Source organism: Pholcus phalangioides, unplaced genomic scaffold, assembly GCF_987345545.1.
Source record: "Pholcus phalangioides strain wild (caught in Gottingen) unplaced genomic scaffold, Ppha-v1.0 ptg000008l_1, whole genome shotgun sequence".
NCBI classification, from domain to species: domain Eukaryota; kingdom Metazoa; phylum Arthropoda; class Arachnida; order Araneae; family Pholcidae; genus Pholcus; species Pholcus phalangioides.
In genome coordinates, this window is record NW_028301601.1 from 32,085,467 (window position 1) to 32,111,615 (window position 26,149).

The 26,149-nt window shown below is 35.5% G+C and overlaps 1 protein-coding gene across 1 annotated transcript in view; it reads right to left on the minus strand.

The window, feature by feature from the left end:
* The window catches only part of LOC149084187 (neural cell adhesion molecule 2-like), a 265,084-nt gene that overhangs the window by 38,900 nt on the left and 200,035 nt on the right, over nucleotides 1–26,149 (minus strand). Inside the window, exons 2-4 of the mRNA XM_089234532.1 lie at nucleotides 11,107–11,445; nucleotides 5,577–5,687; nucleotides 3,561–3,767 (exon numbers count right to left, since the gene is read on the minus strand). Coding sequence (XP_089090658.1) covers nucleotides 3,561–3,767; nucleotides 5,577–5,687; nucleotides 11,107–11,445 — 657 coding nt within the window. The remainder of the gene's footprint in view (nucleotides 1–3,560; nucleotides 3,768–5,576; nucleotides 5,688–11,106; nucleotides 11,446–26,149) is intronic.

Here is a 26,149-nt window from a genome sequence, read left to right on the forward strand (position 1 = left end):
ATTTCACCTATGATTCTATTATGTGGCTTTAAGGGAAAGGGAGGAAAAAAATGAGCCGCCCATTTATTTCGCAATCCTTTACACTAAGTTTAAAATAAATTGCTTTAGATTACCCTCCCTCTGGAGAGAGAGAGAGAAAAAAAAATAGCCTAACTAAAGATAAACGAGCAATCAGTGTACTCTGACTCGTTACCAGACTTCAGAAGAAAAAGAGTATGTATGTATGTATGTGTGTGTTTTAAGAAAGAATAAAAATAAAATGATGGAAACTTAAAATTTACTGCCCGAAATTTCCTCCGCTTATCTCGCGACCCAAAAACTGCCTTGGTGCTAAGAAAATTATTATTTTTGTAGTAAACTGCCGTGAGAAGAACGCGTAGAACATACTGCATACGTATATTTAAAAAAAAAAAAAACAACGAAAATTATGACAGCGAAGGACTGAAAAGAAATTCTATACTTTTTTTTTTTGCTTCGTGTAGATAGAAGTGCCGTTAATAACGCTTTTGACATTGCTGTCCACGCCGTGGATATGAGCAACAAAAGTTAATGAGATGTCCCTGTTTACCACGCGGCACATTTTGTAAAAAGACATTTGATAGTGTACATGGCTGTGTATATACAATATGGTTTTTTTTTCCCCGCCACTTCTCTGGTGTCGTTCTTTTTCTCTAATAAATTCTCTCTTAATTTTGTCTAGGAAAAAAAAAATTGATATTCGAGAGCGTGTGAGCTTTTTTCTGTTATTAATATCAAAGTATTTTTTTCTTATTATCAGCGGATTAAAGCAAAGTGTTTGTAGTAGTGTTTTTTAGAAGAGTAAGTAGACACCAGTTTTCCTATACGTGAATTATGAACCGTTTGATTAGTAACTTTGAACGTCTTTTTGTATTTTTCATTTCGCAATGGGAAATTTTTGAATTGAAGGAATTTTTTCATTTTTGAAAGTGCGTAATAATCCAGCCATCGGTCATATTTCATGAGAAAATTTTTGTTTTTCTACTGAGGGAATCTCAAGAAAAAAGTTTATCTTTTCCTTGTATAAAATATGTACTAGCTTCTTTTATATACAGTAAAGCCATACCTGGCTAGGCTCGTGTTGTACGTATATCTCGGCATAGATTCCGCTAACACAAGAGTTTGTTTGATGTCATGAAAGAGTATTTTCAAAAATTCTGCGAAAAAAGTTAGGATTTAAATTCGAATGCTCTGAGCCTTTTTATTCGAGCCAAAGAAAAAGCTCCAACGTTAAAGAAGTTTTTTGCTCCCGACAGCGGCCGCTAATGGGACTGTGGAAATGTGGCCGCTATTGGGAAGTGGCTATTATTGGGAATAGCAATTTTTCAAAAAGTGAAGAGAGGAAAGAAAAAAGACTAAAGTCTGCGATAATATAACATGTAAAATGGTAATGTGTTCTGTAGTTGATCACGATAATTATACAATTGATTTTATTATAAGTATAGCATTGTCAATATAATCATACATTCTAATAAAATCAATTGTATAATTATCGTGATCAACTACAGAACATATTACCATTTTACGTATTATATTAGCGCAGACTTTAGTCTCTTTTTTTTGCAAAATTTAGGCATATAATTCTTAGATAGAACACAACATGAACGACTTGGCGAAAAATATGGGCCAACGTAGATTACCAGCAACCCTAAATAGTTCTTTGTTCCACCCACGATCATCTACAGCACAGTTTCTGAACCTGTGCTCTGCGGAGCCCTTAGAGCTCCATGTGCACTTTCCATGGGTTTCGCGACCACTAAGACAATAAAATAAATCAATACCTTTTGTTAATGATAAATAAGACAAGGGCCTCATGGGTTCCGCGAGTCAAAAAAAAAAAAAAAAAAAACGTTGAGAACTGCTGATCTAGACCATACATGCTCAGTGTGACCCTCGGAGTTATCTGATGTGGCCCATGATCTCAAACTTAATTTTGTAAGTATGAACTATGTGGCGCATTCTCAGATCACTTCACTCACTCTGCAGCACCTTTACAGATGATTTAAATGGCCCGCACCACATCTATAAATCACTCTTAACTGTCCTGTTTTTCTCTCCATTCTCCATTGTCTTCAACAAACCCATGTAGAATTTGTACCCAGGAAAGATTAAAAAAACACATAATATTCAGGCCGGGGAACTCACTCGTCAATTATTTTTCTTATAGCGCGATATCCGTATTTTTTTCCCTGATTTCATGTCCAAAGTGACCGTTGTTCGAAGGTTACTTGTAACGTCAAGTTTATAGGACATGTTCGGTTCCTTAAAAATTGTTCGGTTCCAAAAAAACTTTTTGTTCGAAGATGACCGTTGTTCGGAGGTGGCCGTTAGAAGTGGTTTCACTGTATATATACCATAGTTTCTCAACCTTTTTTGTCCCATCGCCCCCTTTTTTCAGAATTGTTTTCCTTCCAAGCAATGCTCTATTGCCATGGGCAATTTACTGCTGAATGAGTTGAGCAAGAAGTGTGCATGTGTACCAAACAGTCTGAATATGTATCTAGTGTCCTGTATAAACTTCAGTGCTGCCATCTGTTTCTCGAACTGTGAGCGAAGTGTAATTGTTCCAAATAATTGTATAAGGTTGACTGAATATGTAGAATAGGTATGACTGAACGTATGTGTAGGTCTATTGCTGTCTGTCTGAAACATCACTGTTATCAGCCCAATGAAATTATCCTATAATGGATTGGAGTGTGCACACTTTACGAGCGTGGCCGAATAAAATTAATTCAAAGATTAATCAGGATATTCGCACTTGACTTGTCTCCGCAAATTCTGCATATATCTCATCATACAAACTCTATTTCTCTATCAAAAGTGTGAAAGTAATATCAAGTATTATTATTATTATTGTCGTAATAAATTGTCTTTGTACATTGTATCTGCTGAGAGATATAGCAGATTATTTAATATGCCCTGAAACAATAAATTTATCATGTATCACACGAATGAGAAATAAACATGTAAATTGGTTAAGTCTAGTTTTATACACATTATTATTGCAAAATAACTTGAATGCACTTCAGATAATTAAAAAGTTGTTTTTACGAATTTCACCTATCATAAATATTTATCATGAAATGATAATAATTAAATTAAAAGAAATACGCATATAGAATATGAATCACATTTTATATTTCAAAATTTGAAAATTCTGAAATATTTTGAAATATGATGTAAAATTAAATAAAGTAGACCTTTTTCCAATTTATTTCAAAGAAATTTAACTATTTAAACCTTTTGTGATCATTTCTGGTGATACGGAGAATATTTGGATTAAAATATCTATGTTATATGAATATCCATATTTATTATGGGCAATAAATATTAATAATAATAACAATAATTCACCAATACTAGTTGAACATTTATATTACTAATATTATTGTTATTTTTATTCCAGCGTTCTTATTGGGCGAATTGCCAAATTTCATTTGAAATATTTTTAATTGAATACGCATATCAGTTTTTCTTTTGTTTGTTTTTTTAATAATAATATAATAACATTGATATAAAGGAAGCTTGAGATGGTGACTAACAATTGAGATCCAACGTAAAAGAAGACAACACAGGCTTCGTTAGGTTGTTGTTGGAGGCCTGGCAATTAAAATTCACCATCAAGTCTTTCCTGTTTAGCCTCTCTATAATCAGCTCGTTCTGCACTGTGGTTGAGGACGGATTGACGTCGTACGTTGCATCGATAAGCTTTGATTCTCTCCACCAAGTCAAAGAAGGTGTAGGTTTCCCTTGAATGAAAAGAAACGGCAAAATATATATTTAAAAAAAAAAAAAACACTTATAAGGAAAATAAAAGTCACCAGATATTTCATCAAAAGTAAAAACTTACTATCCAATGTATACCGATGCCTTTATGGGTTTTTGATGACCCGGAGTACAAAGAGATGCGAGGAAAGTTAAGAAGAATAGAACTAAAAACACACGCAAGAAATTGATTGAGTTTTCTGCAGGAAAAGCGCAGACCGTATGTACTATGTGTATGAAGTAAGTGAGAGAGTTTTTGGTGTTAAAGGAGGAAAGAAAAGATTACCTACAAACACATACACACACAGAAAGAGACATTGAAAAGAAGGTTCCTCAACAAACGACTCTCTCTTTAAAACTTATGGTAAAAAATAAAATGGAAAAAAAATAAAGCTGCTAAACCGTAACTTCAAAGCGGATTGTGATTGGAACAAAAAAAAAGGCAAGAGAAAAATCTATTTTCGCTGCTGATCCTACGGCTACCAATTTATTATTTTACTCCGAGCCATATAGATAATTGAATTCTTTTTTTTTCTCCTCACTCCTATTCTCGTGAAGTTTTCATTACAGTTGTTCGTGTGGAGAAAAATCACACTTCGTATGGAATGTCAGAACAAGTATTTCCCTGAAATATTAGAAAATATTTCATATCTACAGGATGGTCACAGTTATACTAACAGTAGTCGAATTCATTAGCAACTCGGTGTAGTAACCGAATTGGCGTGAGACTTCGTATGGGGGCTATAAAAGACATGAAAGAAGGATTCTATGGGGACAAACAATTTAACTTCTCTTGAATAGGGAAAATAATTAAAATGTGGGGAAAAAAATTATGATGTTTTCAATTTATAAAAGTTTCATAATTTTGTTCATGAAGTCTCTGTGTGTGTTAACGATGCCCAATTCACCATTTATGTGAATTCCTTGCGAAAAACTAATATGAAAAAGTGTTTTTAATTTGACCGCAATTATGGAGTTATAACGCATTAAAAGTTGATGACATCACTTTCGAATTCTGCCAAATTCACTGAACGCGAATCAAACGAACGACTTGGCGTTTTAAGCTGATAGTGATACTACAAACCTGAGAGTAATCCAGAAAACTAAACATGTGCAAACCTGTTTTGTTTCCTTGTCTTTTCCCTTAAAAAATTTCACTTAACAATGAAGGAAAAAGAAATTAACACATTTTGGCAAAAATGTGTTAAAGGTAAAAAGTCAAGGTAAAAGTCAATATTTTAAACATATGTTAATAATTTGCCTATTAACAATTATAATAAACAGGTATTAATAATTAATCAGTCAGCACACATTGAATAAATCAAACTCAAAAATTAATTGGTTTCACTAAATTCGTGTTTTCTTCTATATTTGAAGCAATAAGTAAGAAAATTGGTTATAGAGTATCATTTGTTATTCGAGGTATTCTCTCCAATCGATTCCCTTAAAATATTCAAAATGTTTTTGTATTAGTTTTATATTACTTGCTTACTATTTATATATGCAAATATGATTATTTTTAGTGTTCCCTAAAATTAGGAAAGGGATTTAAAATCATAAAACATTTTTTCCCCATAATATTCGATGTACTTGTTTTACTTTTTTTTTATTCAAGCATCAAAGGCACACATACAATTGAAGGAGTTATACCCAAGGAGCCAGGAAAGTTTGATACAGGATATTTAATACACAGAAAAATTGACTAACTTAAAGTATAAATGATACACCATAAAATAATTATAGGAAAGTAAAAAAAGGGGGCTTTAACAAAATATATCATTAAACCAACTTACCTCCTTTGCTTTCGCACTGAAGGTACAAGCTCTCATCTTCGTTATAAGGTCCCGCTATACCAGACAATAGTTTTCCTACGTTATCCCTTATCTCCGGTTTTCCAGGTGGTACTAAAAGGGGTACAAGTGTAAAATTCATTAATAACACCTCAAACTGAATAAAAGAACTATAGTAACGATGTGAAAGGTATTAAAGTTTGACGGAAATTTTGGCGACGCTTGCGTGTGACTGAAACTGCCACTGAAAGTTGGCCACTAACTAGGAGATTGAAGTAGATAACTTATAGAGCTATATATTACTTAAAGAAACGTATGAGTGCATATATAATATTTTGCTGTTGGCAGGAGAAAAGAGTAGCGATTAAGAAACTACAACTGAAACGATAATGTTTCACCTAATCATGACTTTTAACGTATTAAGAGGATGGAAAGTACAAACATTTGTTAATAATTGCATTTTTTGGTACACACTCAGAAGCCAAAAAATTAGGCGCATCCCCTTTCGAACTTCGTGCAGCACGTACGCTGTCAAAAAAAAAAACGGATTGACTAATAAAGAGCTTTCTTCTGGTCAGAAGCACCAGTTAACGTTGCAATTTGCCTGTTCAGTTAGAAAACAAGCGATTTGAGTTACTCTGACCGGGGCATGATTGTGGTTGCCAGAATGGGCGGTTCCAGTATCTTCGAAGTCACTAATCTTCTTGGCTTTTCTCGTACAAAAGTATCTCGAGTCTTCCAAGAATGACAGCTAAGTCGAAAAACATCTAGCGGAAATTGAAATAGTGGGGGGAAATCGCTTGTGAACAAAAGAGGTTCCGAGTGACTGTGTGTGCAGCAACAGAAGAGCTACAACGCAACAAATTGCAGCGAAATACAACTCAGGATCATTGCAAAGCATATCCTTACGCTCTACAAGACATATCTTAAAAGGAATTGGCTTTAATAGCTGAAGACCAACTAGAGTCCCTTTGATTTCGCTTCAAAACTGGAGAAAACGGCTTTTGTGGGCTAGAGAACCCGAAATTGAACACTTCATGAATCAAAAAAGCTTGCCTGGCCAAGGAGTCAAGATTTTTTCCTTCATAACTTTGATGACAGAATCCATGTGTGGTGCAAGCAGCACGAAGTCATGAATCCCGCATGTCACATGGCAACAGTTCAAGCGGGTGGCGGCGGAATCTGGAGAGCATTTTCCTGGTATAGTCATGGTCTTTTATTTCCATAGGAAACATCCGTCAATGCCAGCACCTACCTCCACATCGTTGCTGACCACGCGCACTCGTTTATGGCCACAATGTTTCCTGATGACGAAAACTATATTCAGTATCAATTGCTTCAATGGTGCCCCTCAGTCACCTGATCACAACTCGATTGAGCATTTGTGGGACGAGGTTGAAACATCTGTTAAAAGCTCCGAAACACACCACCTTATAACCTGAGAGAATTAAGAGCTTCCATTTCGTTAGCATGTGCTAATATTCCTCCTCAACGGTTCAGGCGCACTTGTAGAGTCCATGCCTAAAAGAATATCTACTGCCATCAAAGCCAGGAGGTCCCACTATCAGTGGTGTATAGCAGGGGGCTCCTAAACTTTTGGTCACAGAGTGTATATGTATATATGTATTACGGTAAATGTGATAAATCGGTTTTGATACATACTGAGAAGTTATTATGCATAGTTACCGATCGTCTTGGTAAGTTTGATAAATACTTGGAAATTTATCGCCTTTATCTGTGATTATGCATAATTTCCTAGTGTGTAATATGTTAATTTGATAAATATAAAAAATTCCAAATGCGTCTAGTATGTGTGATATTAATGTAGTCGCATCCTAATACATAAAAAAAAGAAAAAAAAATTCAAATATTGCTTTGTTCAGTATAATTGAATGGAAATAAAGTTGTAATACAATAACGGACATCAATATTCATATTCCCTTATTAAGTTGAATAGCAAAAAAATCACTCGAATTGAGAGTTACAACAATAACAACAACAGTTTCCTTGACTTCACCGATAAATATAAAGCGACTAATTATCTGAATAAATTCATTATAAATAGTTAAATATACGAAAAATTCTATTTTGCATAATCCTAGAACAAAAGACGAATTCAAATGATTCCAAACAAACTTGAAAGCATCTAATGAACTGAAATGAACTTAATCCATTTATATCTTGAATGAATTTTAAATGAAACTGACAGTAGATATTAATTAAAAATAAAAAGAATTAATTAAAAGAATTAATTAATTCTGAAACAATATTTTTACTCCGTGTCGAAATGAATGCGCGTTATTTACTGGTTCTATAAATTATGCATTTCTGATATCTTCAATCAAATAGCAATTGCAATTATTCTTTAAATGTTATCTACTTTTTACCGCTACCTACTTTTATAGGGTGACTTGGGTTCATATTTTGGACATTTTCTGTTTTCCCCTTGTAAATTAACATTTTTTTACTAAAAGTTGAGCCACTAAGAAACAATGGAGTTTCACTCTGAGTTTTCATGCAAGGATAAGATTGTTTTTCAGTTTGTTATGATGGAGAAAAATGAATGCAAATTTGAACAAAAGTGACCTCCGTGGTGGGGTGACTTGGATACAGTACTCTGTTACTTTGATAGTTCGCCTATCGAAGCGTATGTTTTCCACTGGAAATAATTCGGGACAGATATTAAAATGTACAATATATTTTCTTTTTAATTTAAAATATGAGTGCTGTTACAATGTAAATCTGCTTAGTCAAACATGCCTGTTTGTTTTAGATTGTTTATCTTTCTCAACAGAGAGGAAGAGAGAGACAGAGAGAGTCAGATAAAAACCAAATCTCATCTTTCAGCCCTGACTTCCAATATTCACAATTTTTTTCCTATGATATATATACATAATACTCATCATCAGAAAGTTCCAGTAATCTGACCTGGGTATTTTCGCCCCTTATGTTTGACTAAAATAAAATCCCTAACTCTGACGTTGGGTATATACCTCGTCTTTCATCATACTGTTCTGTAGTAGGAGTTCGGACGTGTTGTGCAGGAGCATCGATTTCAGAATCTTCTGGCATGAAAGTTTTTCTTCACTTTTCAGTCTCTTTTATGTTGTTCTATATTCTATTTATTTACTTTTACTATGATTAGTACTACTGCTGGTAGAAGTCTCCTCGGAGTTTAAACTATCCGGGTCATCGATGGTTATTCCTTTGCTCGGAGAAACGAATATAAAATACTATCCCCAAGCATCCTGCAATTACTGAACATTTCACCAATCATTCTGCTATTAAGGAAACATTTATTTTCTGGATATCATGCTGAGGTGAACTCGGAAAGAAAAGTCATCTTGTCTCCGCCGGGACTCGAACGCAGGTCCTCTTGCATACCGGAAAGCCATGCTACCATCTACACCACTGGAGACACGATCATGTCTTCCTTATTTCACGCACTGTGGCGTGAGGCACTGAAGTAGAGACATTAGTAGCCTCTCTTAACTTCAGGAAATGACCCCCAGGGGGGACGGTTTAGAGAGAGATGGCTTTTTTTCCTCAGCCCAAGGTATCAAGGAAACATTTATTTTCTGGATATCATGCTGAGGTGAACTCGAAAAGCAAAATTCATCTTGTCCGGGACTCGAACCCAGGCCCTCTTGCATACCACCACAGTGCGTGAAATAAGGAAGGTAGGGTCATGTCTCCAGTGGTGTAGATGGTAGTATGCTCCCGGTATGCAAGAGGGCGTGGGTTCGAGTCCCGACGGAGTAAGATGACATATCTTTCCTAGTTCACCTCAGCATTATATGCAGAAAATAAATGTTTCCTTGATATCTTGGGCTGAGAAAAAAAACCCCATCTCTCTCTAAATTCTGCCATTAATTAACAAATTGATTTAATTAGGTAATTTATCCTCACAATCGAAAGAATAAGCATACCTACAAAAGCAAACTTCTACCAAGACTGTAACATGTAACCACAAAGCTCTGTAAACCCTCTCTGTTTCATAAAACCTTAAAACTACGGCTGGGAATCGATTAATATTTTTTACTGGTTAATCAAAAAATTTTATATCGAATTTTAATCGGATATTTGAAATGCTATTCATTCATAGCAAATGTAGTGCCGGTATCTATACAATATCAATTGATGCAAAAAAAAAAATATATTAATCAATTCACGCATCTATCCATCCACAGAATTGATGTAAACAAATACAGAAATATATTAAAATGAGAAATAAAGGCCGCGCCACTCGAAGCTATTTAATACCGTCCCCCATTGCTAAAAACAGGAATGTGTACATTTCTAGAACTTTTGAAATTACTTTTGAATGTTAACATATGTTACTCTGTGGAAGTTGTTCTAAAATTTTTGTAAAATCTGTTTCAATAGGAGATACACACATTTAAGTTTCTGAAAAAACTTAGATAGCAAAATAACTGATCCTTCCAGCTGATAGACCCAAAAATAAAATTTGCACATTTATGTCTCTGGTATAAAAGGGGTCATATGCTGAACATACTTGCCATATCCTGGAATTTCTTAGAATAACTTGGATCTTGTCACTTTTTTTAATCGGCAATTTTAGAAATTATCACTAGTTTTCGTTGAAGCGACTTTGAATGTAGAAAAAAATTTGATCAAAATATTGGTTCAAATGTTTTCAAATATGGTCACTTATCTGAAAAGTCATTTATAAGAACATAATTTAAGATTTTTGATCGGTGTAGTAAAAAAAAAAAGCAAGTTTATAATTTACCTTTCAATAAAAATTTTAATCGAATTTTGATCGGATTGTTCGAGTTGATTAACTCAACTGAAATTTTTAAATGCGATTAACAATTGATCGATTAACCGACCCGATTAATTGATTAATCGGACCAGTCCTACTTGAAATATAGGTTATGATAAAAGTAGGCGGAAAAAAACAAGTTCGGGTAATTCTGAGAGATTTGAACACAGTTTCGAGTCATGGAAGCTCACTCTTGCGGCTGAATCTGAAATTGTTTCTCCATTTCACTCACCGTGGTTATGGCGTAATAATAATAATATGAGAGCATGTATTCAAGTCACCCGCTAGTCACCAGGTCACTCGGTATATGTTATTGATATTTCAAAATTATTTATCTTCGTTTTATTTTTGTTTATTTCGGTTCACATTCAATCTAAATTGGTCCAATAAAGTTCCAGTAGTTCTTTGTACTAATGACTAAACAGTGAACAATTTCGACTTGTTTCAAGCTAAACGAAATCAATTTCGGGCATCTGTGGAATCAATATACTTCCGTTAGTAATGTGATAGAGTTTTCTATCTCCCTCATTTTGCCGAGTCTCTAGAAGCTTTCGAAGGTTTCCGGCAGCAATAGGGAAGCTTTGATTAGAGCAAATATCTAGAGGCTGTACAATTTATCGATAGATGTCCAAAAAATCAGTCACGTATTGCTCACAGCATCCTAAATGAATCTCGTCTTTACAAGTTTGGCGAAGATCCTGGAAAGAAAGAAACAACGGGGGGAAAAAAAGGAATGCACTCACGTACTTAATATTTTGAGGCCAATCTGGTAGTTTCTAGTCTGAGCTTTCTCGAAGTCCACTCTACATCGGTAGTCGCCTTCGTCATCGGCCACCAGCGAGCCGATCTCGAGGGCCGCGGGCTTTGAGATCGTGTTGAAGTAGGCACGACGATCGACGGAGTCACTAGGGGAATGACGTCCGGCTTGGACAGGGCCTCGCCTCGCGTCTAGGCTGTAGATTGGTGTCGCTATGTCATTTTTATACCACAGTACTAAATAAACTTCATCTCCATCCAAAGGTGAGATGATGTCACAAGGAAGAGCTACCCTGTCTCCTAGAACAGCTGTCAATACCTTCGTGGGTCCTGAAATGCGAACATAAAATGTGTTTTCAGAAATTGTAACTTGATCTTTGACGAAAAAAATGAACAAAATTGTATAAAAATCTATCAAAAATCATTAATACTTCATCATTAAAATGATACATCATAGAGTTATAAATCCAAAGCTGAAGGCAGACATTTAAGCATATTTGTCAATATTTTATGATTTCTGAACTGCCTGCAGAAATTTCAAACATAATTTTCAGTTTTTTTTCCAAGCTGCTCCAAGCCACACACCTCTGTATTTACCTACATTGTTTAGTTTATATATTATTCGCTGCGTAATAATAATTAAACCAATGATTAATGAAATGAATATTTAATTAATTTCTTCGATGGTAAAATGATAAATTTTGATAAATTGTAAATAATTTAATGACTATATATTTTGGTTTCGGATGATTTCATCCGTTTAGTAGGTGTATCCATTTATCCGTTATCCGATTAATTGGGGCTCACTGTACATGCAATCTATTTTATTCTTTCAAGAGCTTTCACTTGGCAATGCTCCTATTTGGACGATATTTCGACAAGCGATGTTTCTAGAAGCGCAATGTTTCTGTCGGGCCGATGGTTTCACAAGCAATGTTTGTGTCAGCAGGGTCGGAACTAAATGTGGACAAACAGGGCTCACTGGGCCGGGTAGCAAATTTTAGGTTCGTACAAAAACACCGTTATGAAATCATTGAATTTTACAGTGATGGGAGCGGCAAAATCATGATGTAACCCCTATTTCCCTTCTCCCACCGAAATCCTAGTTACGGCCATGCCTGTTGGGGCGATGTTTTCACATGGAACCCGAAAAACAGTAGTAGTAAACAATTGAGCAGGCGGTCACTCATTATGACTACGTCTTCTGGTACGTACGAAACACCTCTTGCGATTTGACATTTTTTTCCCCTTGAAAACGAACCCATGTGTCACGAAACGATCATCGGGTATAAATTCCATAGCATTTAGCATTTGTAAATACTGTATCTGAATGCCCATATCAAGAATTCGTGTCTTCATTTCTTTTCTGCGGAAAAAAAAAGCACGACAATAAAATCACAAGCAAATTTGATTTTATTTTGGAAAGTGTAACACATGCTACTGCGGCACTTGCATTGAGTTTAATTACAGTGCTTGCTCACACCAAGAAATACGCTGTTAGGTAAACTTGGTTAACTTAAATACAGTATTATAAATGATTAGAGCACTCAATCTAAAGTTTTGATAACATATCCCCAAAGGCGACTGACATCATATTTAATTAACCATCGCTGTTTCCCCTCCCACTCTTTGATTCCACCAATAACCGACACGCTCAATTAAATAATGGAATTTTCCGTGGATTTGAACACGTTTTTGACCCTCACAGATTACCTTAATCCGTAGCATTTGCTACTCCACTTATTAATAACCGATACCGGTACAATCTGAAAGGAGAGGGTAGAGGTAATAGTGAAAAATGCGTTTTGTGTATGTGTGTGTGTGTGTCTATCCGAGTGTAGTCAATGCTTCAAAGATTCATAAGCTCCCATTGTCTATGTCCATTTGTGAAAAATTGATTTTTACACTCTTCTTCTTTGCTTCCACATGTATACGAGAGCATAGAGAGAGAGAAGTTGCATTTTTCTTTCCTGCTGAACTTTCATAGCCTCTATAGCGATTTATTTATGTCCAGGGTGTGGCGTGAAAAAGAATTTCTGGACTGCACTCTGTGGAAAAGTTTATCTCGTGGAAGTGCTTTTCCCGTATAGAAGCTGTCGATTTACTCTTTCTCTCTCCTCTACTCTTCCATAAAAGCAAGAGGAAAAAAAGAGAGCGAAATTTTGCCGACTAAGTGGAGATACATAATGACATATTGTTTCGAGAGGAAATTGGATAAAATGATCTCCCATAAAAGAGAACGTCCGTGGTTAATGCGGTTTCGAAGGAAAAGATATATAAAGCAAGAAAAATGCACTTTAGAGAGGAAAATGCATTTTTTGAACGGTTGGTCATACATTGCTGGTCGCATATGCCGCCGGTACGACCATTATTATATAAAAGAAAGATATAAGCGATTTACATCGTTTAATGTTTCAAAGAATCCGATCATATCCTAATGAGTTGAAAAAGAATATAACATTAGTTTTATGAGTATGTGGGAAAGTTTCATGAATCTTTTTCTGAGATTCAGATGCCAAGTGATGAAGGATTTAAACAAAATCAATGCAATGCCTAGAAAACTTGAACTCTTTTTTTTTTTCAGCCACGAACCCTTACATATTTTGTACGTATCATATTGAAAGTCTGCCTCATCTATGCGGGGTAGACGTTTTCAAATGGGAAACTGGCTCGCATTCACAACTTGAAATTGTAAAACCGGAGAAAACGAACTTTGGTCGACCGTCATTCCTTAGCCAGGAGACGTCCGTATCACATCGTAGTATGCTTGACCGGTATGCAAGACGACCTGGGTTCGAGTCCCGCCGGAGAAAATATGACTTTTCGAAGGTTTTTAACAACTGGCTGTTGCGAAGATATATTTCGGAAAGAGAGAAAATTCAACTGCCCCTGCGGGGAATCGAACCCACGTCCTTTCACTTTCCGGGTGAACGCCCTAGACTACAGAGGCACCGAATCTCTCAATCTTTCCTTGGAGCTCGTGTACTCTTTCCGAAATATATCTTCGCAACAGCCAGTTGTTAAAAACCTTCGTATGGTAGCGGAGAGTGACGTCATCCTTGTATAAGTCGCCATCTGGTGGCAACGTCAGCAGTTGTGAGCTTGGCCTGAGTCTGGTCCGGCCGTCCACGTACGGTCCCTTTCAGTTTACACGAGCTCCAAGGAAAGATTGAGAGATTCGGTGACTCTGTAGTCTAGGGGTCTAGGGCGTTCACCCGGAAAGTGAAAGGACGTGGGTTCGATTCCCCGCAGGGGCAGTTGAATTTTCTCTCTTTCCGAAATATATCTTCGCAGCAGCCAGTTGTTAAAAACCTTCGTATGGTAGCGGAGAGTGACGTCATCCTTGTATAAGATGACTTTTCTTTCCGTGTTCACAGAAATTAAATGTTTCCTTGATATCTTGGGCTGAGAAAAAGTAATCTCTCTCTAAATTCTGCCATTAATTAACAAATTGATTTAATTAGGTAATTGCTCCTCACAATCGAAAGAACAATTGCAGCGATATTGGCCCTTACGGACATGGGTACCACTGGAACACCTTTTCTTCAATGAGCTGAATCACAGCAGGCGTTAGTCCACATTTCTTTGCCTCGTCCAACTTTTCTTATCCCCTCCAATTGCTGATCGCATTATTCTAGTTCTTGACTGTGTCATAGGCGGGGAGGCACGAATCATCTCTGATAACGAATGAATGAACACCAGAACTTTGCCACTGGACTTATCCCGTTGCCGAGATCTCTTCCAGCTCAGCTTCGTGACGAAGCCCGGAACACTTTATTTTGTGTCAAAAAAGAAAAGAAAGGAAGAAAAGAAAAAAAAACAAAATTTTTGCAACATATTCTCCCCCGGGCAATTGGATACTGTCACGATTAATACATTTTGTAGTGATTACAGACGTGATGGGATTGGGTGTTTGAGAAAAGTTCCGGGATTTTGTTAAGACCAGTGGTTCCCAACCTTTTTTGCTTCCTGCACTCCCAAGACAATGCAACTTACCTTCCCGCATCCCCATATTATAATACGCTTTTTATCCGTTAGAATACCCAGGTTTTATTTCTGTAATTAATTATTTATGTAATATTTTATTAATCTTATATATTAATAATGAATAATAAAAAATTATTATATTAATTACTTAATAATTAAATTCTATGAATTATTTTGTATAATGTTTAATGCTTAATGTCTTTTCTGCTATAGCTGATATTTAATATTGTCTTCATTTTTTTTCTTGTTTTTATAATTAATTCAAAAACACAACAAAAAAATTACTGTTTTTTTAACAAATTTTCGAGATTTGGAGGGAGAGAATAAACGATTCATTTAATAGTTCTTCACTTATTGATTCCATCAGCAGCAACTATAAATTAATGTTTCTTTGACACTTGATTGAATTTTCTGACGTTTTTGAGTCACGTGTGTTCACGACAGTATCAAATCTAAGCACAATATGCTTACTACACGAGGTACCAATGTAAACAAACACGAAATAGTTTTATAGGTAAATAATGGTATTTTTTCTAAACTGAAATTGAAAACAAAAGTACAATCGCTAATCGAAAAAGAAGCTTTACAACGCAAAATTCGTATGACACATTTTTACAAGCCGAAGTTAGGAGATGAGGCATCAAAATATTGGTACGATTCATATTTTTATAGGAATTGGAAAATTCGATTTTTATCATCATTTTAATTTTCCCTGAATAATCAGTCAACATGTTGCAATTTTTTCTTCCATCTCGCACCCCTAAAAATGCCTTCCTACACTCCCAAGGAGCACGCACCCCATTGGGAGCCATTGGTTAACACGGATGAATATATACATATTAGAACGGAAGTATGTTTTAAAAGCAATTGTGAAGGGGGACCCATCCCATCTCATCTTTTATCTTACACTTACCATATTATACACACAGGATACAAAAAAACGAAATGAGAATCTTATTGTGAAATGTAAAACATCGATTGGAGCGAGCCATCTCGATTAACACTTTATTGGTGAGCAAATGGGTTTGATAACGTGCGGAATAGAATCCAGCATCAGTTATATTGGGTTGAGTTCTCTCGCTCCGGTGGATTTGATGAAAATATATAAAATAGATATGTTGTGTGTGGGGACCATCTACAATTAGAGATCACCCATGCCAGCACGCTTAGCACTTTACTCGGTGAGCAACATGAATACGACAATATGAGTACGCACGTGTGTTGTGACATGAAATGCATGAAGAACTTAAATAGAGGAAAGGGAAATACACATATATACGTATATACATTACATTCATATATATACACACACACACACACACGCGCGCGCGTACATAATATATTACTTCCAGGCCCAGTCGTCTCGCTCTAAACCTACTTTGGTGAGTAATGTGGGGTTAGTTTAAAGTGGGGGGGGGGGGGTATTGTCTGGAGAGAGCCTTAGCTAAGGAACAGCTTCGGTCTTTTTCTTTTGGTTGACTCGCTCTCTGGCTGGTTACATTTATTAAAGAAAAAAAAAAGAAAATATATATATATATATATGAAATAAAATGAAAACTATGTATAATGGTTATTACGAAACCATTCGTGTGCTCCCGCCTAGCACCTCCGTTAGAGGAGTTGAATGGAGGACACTTGTGGTTATCACATTTAGAACATTGTTACGGGAACGCCATAAAAATTCTTGTTCGGGTCCCGCTAATACACGCTATATCTTGTACATGTAATGGTTATGTATTAGTAGTGGCAGTCATATATAATTGTTTTTGTTGTTTTTATCTATTTCTTGTTTTTCTTTTATTTTTGCAAAACTTAAAACATTATTTTATAAATCTGGTGGACTGATTTTTGTTTTTAGTTAGCGTGTATGTATTGGACAAGGCTTGTAATCCTTGCTACCGTGTTTTTGTCTTAGATTATTTGAGTGAACCATTGTTTTCTATTGTTTTCGAAATATTTGTACATATGTAGATATTTTGTAAACTTCCAATCTGGGGCATAGTGAACTGGAGTACCCACCATACCGCCTGCACATATGTCTGTTCGAGGGTGTTTATGTACGTGTAGAACCACGGCCGACTAGACATTCAATTGTTTAGTACAGTGGTTCTCAACCTTTTTTTGTCCATGGCCCCCTTTCAACCATTTCTCATTCCTATGGCTCCCTCTTGCGAACATTAATAATTTTCTACCCATCTTTCCCTCCCGCCGGCCGTTTTTCCATTAGAAGATAGTTATTCAAAAATTGTCTGAAGTATATAAATATGTTTGAATTTAATTTGATTAATTTTTAATTTATGAAAATAACGAAAGAGCAAAATGAACGTAATAGAATACAGTAAAAAAAAATATATATATAATAAATTATTTTCAATCAATGTAAATTCTGAGCTTGAAGATGGTATAATGTCATCAAGTTACTGCACTGGATGAAATTTGTATTATTTAAAATTAGCTTATTTTTGTGTAAATTATTATGGTTTCGTTGAGAAAATGTCAGTTGTAGCTTCCAAAATACGCATTCTTGTAGTGATAAAAATCGCCAAATGCGGTAGCAAGCAGTTTTATTAATTTTATTCTCTTCATGCGGATAAAAGTAGTATATAATGAGGGAGTAGCCACACAGAAATGAATCACAATTGAAAAGTTCAACCTTCCACATCGTTTTCAATAATGTATCAAGGATATACATAGGTCCATGTTGTAGCCATACTATGAACTTAAAAAAATGAACTAAAATACGTGTGAAAATTTTTTTAATATTTGTTTGAAACATTCATTCCAGAGAAAGAAACAGGGCCGGATTAACCATTAAGCAAAATAAGCACGTGCTTAGGGTATCAGTACTAAAGGGGCACCACCAAAAAGATATCATATGGTATTTTCTTTTTAATGCACGATTTTTTTTCAACATCCATCATCCGATAGAAGATCCTAAAATTGTAAGAACACTTGATTGTATAGTTGAAGATCATTATCACAAGAATGGCACGAAAGATGAGAATCTAATTATATTGAAAACTAGACTTCACATTATTGCCAAGTTTTTCTCGATTAGCTTTTCACAATTTTCGTAAAGCCCGCCCGGGTCTGTCTTAACATTATCATACGCCCACATACAAAGCGACTTTTCTGAGAGAGGAACTACTACCTTGCTAAAAATTTCTACCTACCTATTTGCATATTTACTCTTGAAAATCGGAACCAGATCTAATTGTCACTTGGTTGCCAGAAACGGCCAGATGGGCCCCATGCAGCAAACGAAGTTCTACAGAATAAGGACATGATTTTTATGTGTCGTTAGTGGATCAACTGTGTAGTTTGATCCATAGAAGTAAAAGAAATGCTACTAGGTGTAAATTACAAACTTGAGAATGTATCTAAAAGAAAAAGTACCCAATATAACGGCGATTCGTCAGAAATAAGATACCTATTGGCAGGGCCGCAACTGCGTAACTGGATACTTGGTTAGCGAGGGCGACTACTCATTTAGGCACCTCCCCCCCCTCGTAATGCTGAAGGATAGGTTGAAGGATAGGTTGAATTTGCGCCCCCTTTTGTAATGCGCCCGGAGCACCAGACTCGCCTGCCCCCCCCCTAGTCGCGGCCCTGCCTATTGGTAATATTATGGTCATTATAAGATTCAATGGTTTCTCCCTGGAGTGTTGGTACAGCCTTTATCCATCAACCGTTCATCGTAGCGGTATGGTTATAATTTTAAAAATTCTCAAAATATGACCAAAAATCACCCTGTACGAGTTTTGAGGATGAAAAAATACAGTGTACACGAAATAAAAAATATAAATTTTTGTACGACCCCCCCCTCTAATTTCCAATCAGACAGTTGTTGCTCTTTCTCTTCCGAGTCCAACAAACAAATCACATGTTTTTGACTGCATTATTCCCTGAGATATTTAAATTCAAAATCGGACACAGGTCCTGGCTCGGAAGAATTTCACGGCCCAATGCAAAAAAAAATTTTTGCGGCTCCCTCTAAAAACATTTTATGTAGTTGTTCCCGACTTACAAACTTTTCGAGTTGCGAACATAAATCTTGGAGGGGAATTTTTTTCCAGAAAGAACGCATTTTATTTCTCTAATTTTTTTCATTATTTCATGAACGCGTTTGATAGTCTGTATCGTAATCAAACACCAGCCATTGAAATAGAATGACATTTAAATTAAATTTACAAAATTCATAGATCATTAATAATAATTAGCGCGTGGTCCACCTGCTGACACTTCATCGTGGCTCGAATCATATTAAACAGTCATAACATTTTGTCGTACTTTTAAAGCGCTTCATCATCTCTTTATCAAATATACGTTGCAATTCGATAACTTTGATCATTTTTCGAATTTTTTATTGCTATTTTTGTGTAATTAATGTAAATTAATAGAAGTAAAGGAATCAATTACTGGAATTCTATGACTTCCACAAGAGTAGGACTGACAGGCAGGATCGTCGTAATAGCATCATAGCCCCCCCCCCCCGAGCCAAGGGATTTTTTGGAGGCCCTACCTGGAAAATTCTCGAAAAATTCAACTACGTCTCATTTTTCTGAGGCACCTCTTCTCTTGAGGCCCTTCGGGCACGGCACTGCCTAAGGTTCGCAGAAGGCGTTCCCCTTTTTCAGTTTTGAATCTGCTAACCCTATCCGAAGAGCACATAATCCGTGTTTTCACTTATTTGTTCGATCACCCATATTTCCCGAATGATTTTGTACAAAGAAATAATTATTTTTTCCACATAAAATCGATTATTGCAAATGTACGAATTTTGTTACCGAAATTTTCGTCTCATAAAAAAATTTCATGCCAAAAAATGACAAAGAACTCTCTTATCTCTCTTTCATCATCTCATGAGTTGCCTGAAATTTCGAGATTAAATGGCAGCACCAACAGTATATAAATCAAGCCTTTGGAGAGAGTAGGCGGGCTCCGCCTTGGCAGTGCTGAGAACTGTGTCCTCCAATATCTTCCGTCGGAACATCACGTGACTCGGTGAAAACAAACACGAACCCCCCCCCCCCCACGTTATTTTCTTATGGCATAAATAGGAGTTTAAAACAATAAATGAAAAAATAATTTCATAGCATGGACGAGATAATTCCAAAATTAATGAAAGTTATAATTTCAGCATTAATGGAAGAAAATATTGTAGAATTAATGTAAGAGAGAATTACAGCATTGATAAAAGTGATAATTCGAAAATTGGTGAAAGAATTAATGAAAGAGATAATAATAAAATTAATGAAAGAGATAACAATAAAATTAATGAAATATAATAATAAAATTAATAAAATAGATAATTCCAAAATTAATGAAGGAGACAATTCCAGAATTCATGAGATATCAGAATCAGAAAATCAATGAAAGAAATAATTTCAGCATTAATGGAATAAATAATTTCAGCATTAATGAAAGAAATAATTTCAGCATTAATGAAAGAAATAATTTCAGCATTAATGAAAGAAATAATTTCAGCATTAATGAAAGAAATAATTTCAGCATTAATGAAAGAAACAAATCCAGAATTAATGAAAGCAGTTATTTCAGAAGTAATGAAAGAAATAATAATTAATGAAGGAAATAAAATTCCAGAATTAATGAAAGAATATTCAAAAAATAATGAAGGAAAATTCAAGAAATTATGAAAGAAATGATTCCAGTATTAAATAAAAATAATTTTATCTTTTTTCACCTGTCTTTAGATCAATGTTCTTCTCTCTATCCTTCTTTTAAATCTTTAAAACCCAATATTTAGAGACCGAACTGTACATTTCTATGGAAAAATTGCCAGGCGGGAAGTTTGTTTTGACCGAGTCACGTCATTTGATGTCGCTGCAGTCGCGATGGCTGGATTCTCCCTCCAGTAATGTTCCACCAGTAATGTCGTCTGCTTCTCTCCAGGTTACTTGTTTTGGACTTCTCCTTTTGTCCTTAAAAAATAACCGAACTGGAAGTTTGAACTTCCAGTTCTGTTTGTGAGCTTAGCATGTAGGGAACCGAACAAACCGTCTGTCGTCTGCTCATTAAGAGTTTCTTCGTTCTGGACGTCTCCTCATGCTCAGATAAAATAACCGAACTTTTAGTTTGAATTCCCAGTTCAGTTTATGAGTTTTGTTTACAAGGAACTGAGCGGAATAAAGAATATAGTTTTTTTCACTTTGAACTTCATCATCACCGTATGAGTCACTTTTAAATTTGACATTAGATGGCAGCACATTACTATAACGTGGAGAGTGGAAAAATTCACTTTATACGATCTTACCTGTCGTTTGCTTGTGTGGAGGATCTTGGTTTTGGATCTCTCTTTGGGTCTTGAAAAAATTACCGAACTGGAATTTTGATCTTTTAGGTCAGTTTATAAGCTTTGTTTATAAGGAGCAAAGCTGAATGAAGAATTTAGTTTTTTATAGCTGAGCTTCGTCATCACCTCATAAGGCACTTCTGATTTTGAAAGTAGGTAGCAGCACCAACAATATTTTTAAAAATGAATTTCTTAAAGTATTCTAGAGTATTAAATTAATTTTAATTCCCTTTTAAAATTGTTAGTGCCATTGTGAATTCGCGGCAAATGCTGCTACAAGGCAAAAAAAAAAAAAAAAAAAAAAAAATAACTTCTATTGGCGGACGGCGTAACATTTCGGGTCACCCGGTATATACGGATTTTGTCATTGCGTAACGCAGTGACAAAACTGTTCATGTGAACATAATAATGATTCATTATCAGGATTTCAAGCCCGTCGGCAAATATAGATAAGGGGCCATTCAAGTATTACATAAACAGATTTTCAGCCATTTTTTACCCCCCCCCCTCCCGCGCTGTCAGCAAAACACTGACCCCCCCACTTCCCCGTCAGCAAAATTTCGTCAGCAGCTCAGAATATTTCATATCTTCAAAAAGGGGTCGTTGATGACGTAAGCAACCTTCAACCCCCCCCCCATCATCAAAAGTCAGCAAATCCGAAACCCCCTCCCTCCCCTCGATGCTGACGTAATACTTGAATGACCCCTAATCAGATTTTCAAATAAGAAAATTATCAATTTGTTGACTTCAATTTCGATACGGTGAAAATCTGATATATTTCGTTGGATGTGACAAGTTACCTTCAAGTGGCTTTTTGGTTCATAATGTGACCGCTCTCTCGCAGGCGAACGAAGCAACGTGCGAGTTGGCTTAAACACAACACAATATTTCACATAATAGTCTGTACTATATTCAATATACAAGGCGCATAGGTAACGGGGCATGCGGCATTTTAATGGCGAATCGTTGGTCCTAGAGGCATACTTCCAGTTGGAAAAAGTACCCGAATAATGTGTAGTACTCAGATATTTGATTCATGTTGCCAGGGGTTACGTAGTTATTAAAATAAAAATGTTAACTCTTTATGTGGACACCCTGTGCCACAAAACTCAATTGGAAAGTTGTTTCCCGGTCTCCAACAAAAAAATTCATCGTTTCTAAGTGCAATATTCACTGAAATATTCGAAGAAAGTTGCAAAAAAAACATCATTAAATGCGAGGAAACCATTTCACCCGCATTTAATGCTGTTTTTTTCTCCCCAAATTTCCTGAATTTTTCGAATTCGCATATCTCGGTGAATATTGCAGTTAGAAACGTGAAATTATTTTAGTTGCCATCGGAAAAGACAGAGCAACAACTTCTTAATTGGGTTCTTTGGCACACGGAGATGGTATAAAAATTGTTTTTTTTTTATTTATTTTATAACTATACAACCCCTTACAACATGAATGGCATATCTGAGTTGGGCACGTGATTTGGATACTTTTTTGTAGTTGGGTATGTCTTTAAGACTAACGACTCGCCAGTAAAGTGCCATACGCCCTGTTACCCATGCAGTCTACATATACACCTAAAAAAATACAGTCGACTCTATTTTTAAAGAATACCGTTATAACGGAAAAAATATCGTTTTAACGAAAACTTTTCTAATCCCCCCGGATAAGTTTACATAGGAACAATATAAAAATCTGAAATTTAACGAAATTTCTTTATTACTCCGGTCTCTTGGAGTTCATTATAATGGGGTTTGACTGTATTCCCACCAAAAATATCTGATATTTTTGCAATTTTTGATGTGAAAACAGTCCTTTTTATAATGATTATGTCATTTTACTTTTATAAAATTTAAGAAGGAAAACAAAAGAAAGAAAGGGTGGGGAGAAAAAAAGAAAAATGGCCAAGAGGGGCTCGGTTGTGCGTAAATGCCTTGAATTTCCACTTGTGCGCAAGGGAGATTCGGGCTTTTACACTCAGTTTTATGACAAAATTTCACATTTATGAGACGTTTGACTACGGTTACGATTAACCTCTATTTAATATAGCTTTCAATATTAAAATATTTCATTTATACGAAGCACAATTTCAATTATTTGGCATTTTCATTTTGACTCGAACTCCAAATCTTTGGCATTTAGACATCATTTCCATCTATCAAATAAAACGAGGTTTTTGAAGATTGTGAAAAATGCGTCGCTGAATTGGTTTTGCATGCGTATTATCAACACTAAAAACCACAAATTTTAGTTTGACAGATACAGATCAATACATTATTTGCTTGGATGGCATTTAGAAACCAATCAGCAAACCAAATGACGTTAAGATCGTCGTAAATATGTTTAAAATCACGTTTTTCCTGTTAAATTGAAATGAATGGCATATGAACACTTTGAAGATTTTGAAGCAACAGAAAATTTATGCAATTACATTTTCTTAAGTTATACAGCAATGTAGTTTTAAAAAATTTAATTTCGTGGGTATTTTTTCTCGTGTATGATTTGGTCTCTTGCAGTTCGTTATAACTGAATTCAACTTTATTTCTTTTCAGTGGAGGCAAAGGGTGTTGGCACACCCCTCCCCGAAAATTCATTAAAAAAATACCCCAGAGCAATCGTTCTTTATTCGATTTTTATAAATATATTCCCCATCAGACCACTCAGGTTTAGAGCTGTCGCGAGTTCGTTACCCGGTTCGTCCTTGTCAGAAAACTTTCCTGACACAGGGGTACACAAAAAATGACGACTTGACCGCAGCAAAAAATTGCTACCGCTCGGAGTCCCCCATCGAGGGGTTAGCGCACCAACTTCTCGGTGAGTATAAGAAACAAGCCTGCCTTTCGGAATCGGCAATAAATTGTAGGTCCCGGGGTCTAATTAGCCCTCGCGTGCAGAAAATGACCGTGGTGAACGGGGGTGACAAAAATGATCAATGATCAGACCACTCAGTGCCGGTTGAAGATAGCTTTGAGCTAAACTAGTTGGCTATCCGTCTGTAATTGCATGAAAACGATGGGTTTTTTTTTCTACACACAAGCTTTCATTTCTCACCCATCTACTTCTTGGATTGCATTTACTACCAGCACTCAAAAAAATGTCAACGAATGGTCAACCAATCTTTGTCTGCTTTCTTTATGGCAGCCCTCTTTGAATGAAAAGTCTTTGAACACACACACAACTTTGTCTTTACAGTTACTCCATTTTGCTTTAAACCTCTTCAATAGTTTGTGTCAGGGCCTACTGTCACCCCCAAGTCGTAAACCCACCCAGATTACATGCAACACTATTTTTATTTCCTTCCTCATGTTAATGTTACTTGAATAGCGGAAAAATTGCGAAAAATATATTTTATGAATTTTTTGTTTGAATTTAAACTTTTTTAGTCAGAGTGACTAAAAAAATTTAATTCCACAAACTTCTTCGTGGCCCCCGTATCAGTAGCCGTGGCTCCCCTTTTGCCAGATTTTCATCCGTGGCCCCCGTGGAATATCCTAGGGCCCCCCTGAGGTCATATGGCCCCCGGTTGAGAACCACTGGTTTAGTAGACATTCAATTGTTTAGACATTAATTGTTTAGTGGGCTATGGTAGAACGGATATATATATATATATAGGGAATGGGCCATGTCCTGTTATGAAGATAGTCACCTCCCTATTCTGATGGCGAAGTATGTGATAAGCTTCTGAAAAAGAGAGCACCTCTGACTATGACCCGAAGTGAGCCAAGTGTATGCCAGTTCTTGAAGTCAATTTTATTGGGATGGTCATTGCTTCTGAGTATTTATGGGTCTGATTCATTGATGGTTTATCTGATATACATAGTGACCCAAAAGCCTTGACCTCTTTTGAAAAAATATTTCAAAAATAAATTGAAAAGTAGAGACAAACGATATGAAGGGTTCGAAAAGAAAAATTCAAAATTTTTTGTTTTTCTTTACTTTACAAAAAAGTTTCTACATGTGCCCTTTTAGTGACGCGGAGGATGACAAGCCTATATAGGATTTCTAGCCATGTTATTTGTAACACGGGTGTTACAAAGAATCGAAGTAAGGATGGGGACTAAAAAATAAAACTTAGTTTCTTCAATATAAATTATTGATTTTTTTTTCTGTTGGGCTCATGGCACTAAACTTTTCAATTGAGTTTGCGGATTTTTATTTTATTTTTTTATTTGTCCATATTTGTACTTATATTAAATTCTATGTGATCCAGGACTCTTGACAAATTTTGAAAAAAAGAAAAACTGTCAAAGATAGAGACGAACGATTTAAAGCATTGGAAAACGAATGTTTGAAAGTTTTTTTTATTTTTTAATTCCATCAGTTCTACTATTTCACTTCCATCATTATCTGCATTATTTGTTACATCATGTCACTTTCAACGCTTTCTTTTCAAATTCTTCACACGCCGTTTGTCTCTAACTATATCTTCAACAGCTTTATTTATTTATTTGTTTATGTTTTAAAAAGCCACAAATTTTTATGATTTATTGCTTTGATGTTTGAATTTATACTTCATGTATTATTATAAAATCATTATCATATATGAGTTAATACCTGAGTACTCTGCCAAATTTATAAACATTTTTCATCAATTCACAGAATTTTTAATACATTTTCATAAAAATGCCAATTTTTACTATTTTTGAACCTCTTGCGCAACCGGAAGATATGAATGGATTTCAATAAGAACAATTATGTGTAAACTGATATCACTAAGACACAACTTTCCTACCCAATGCC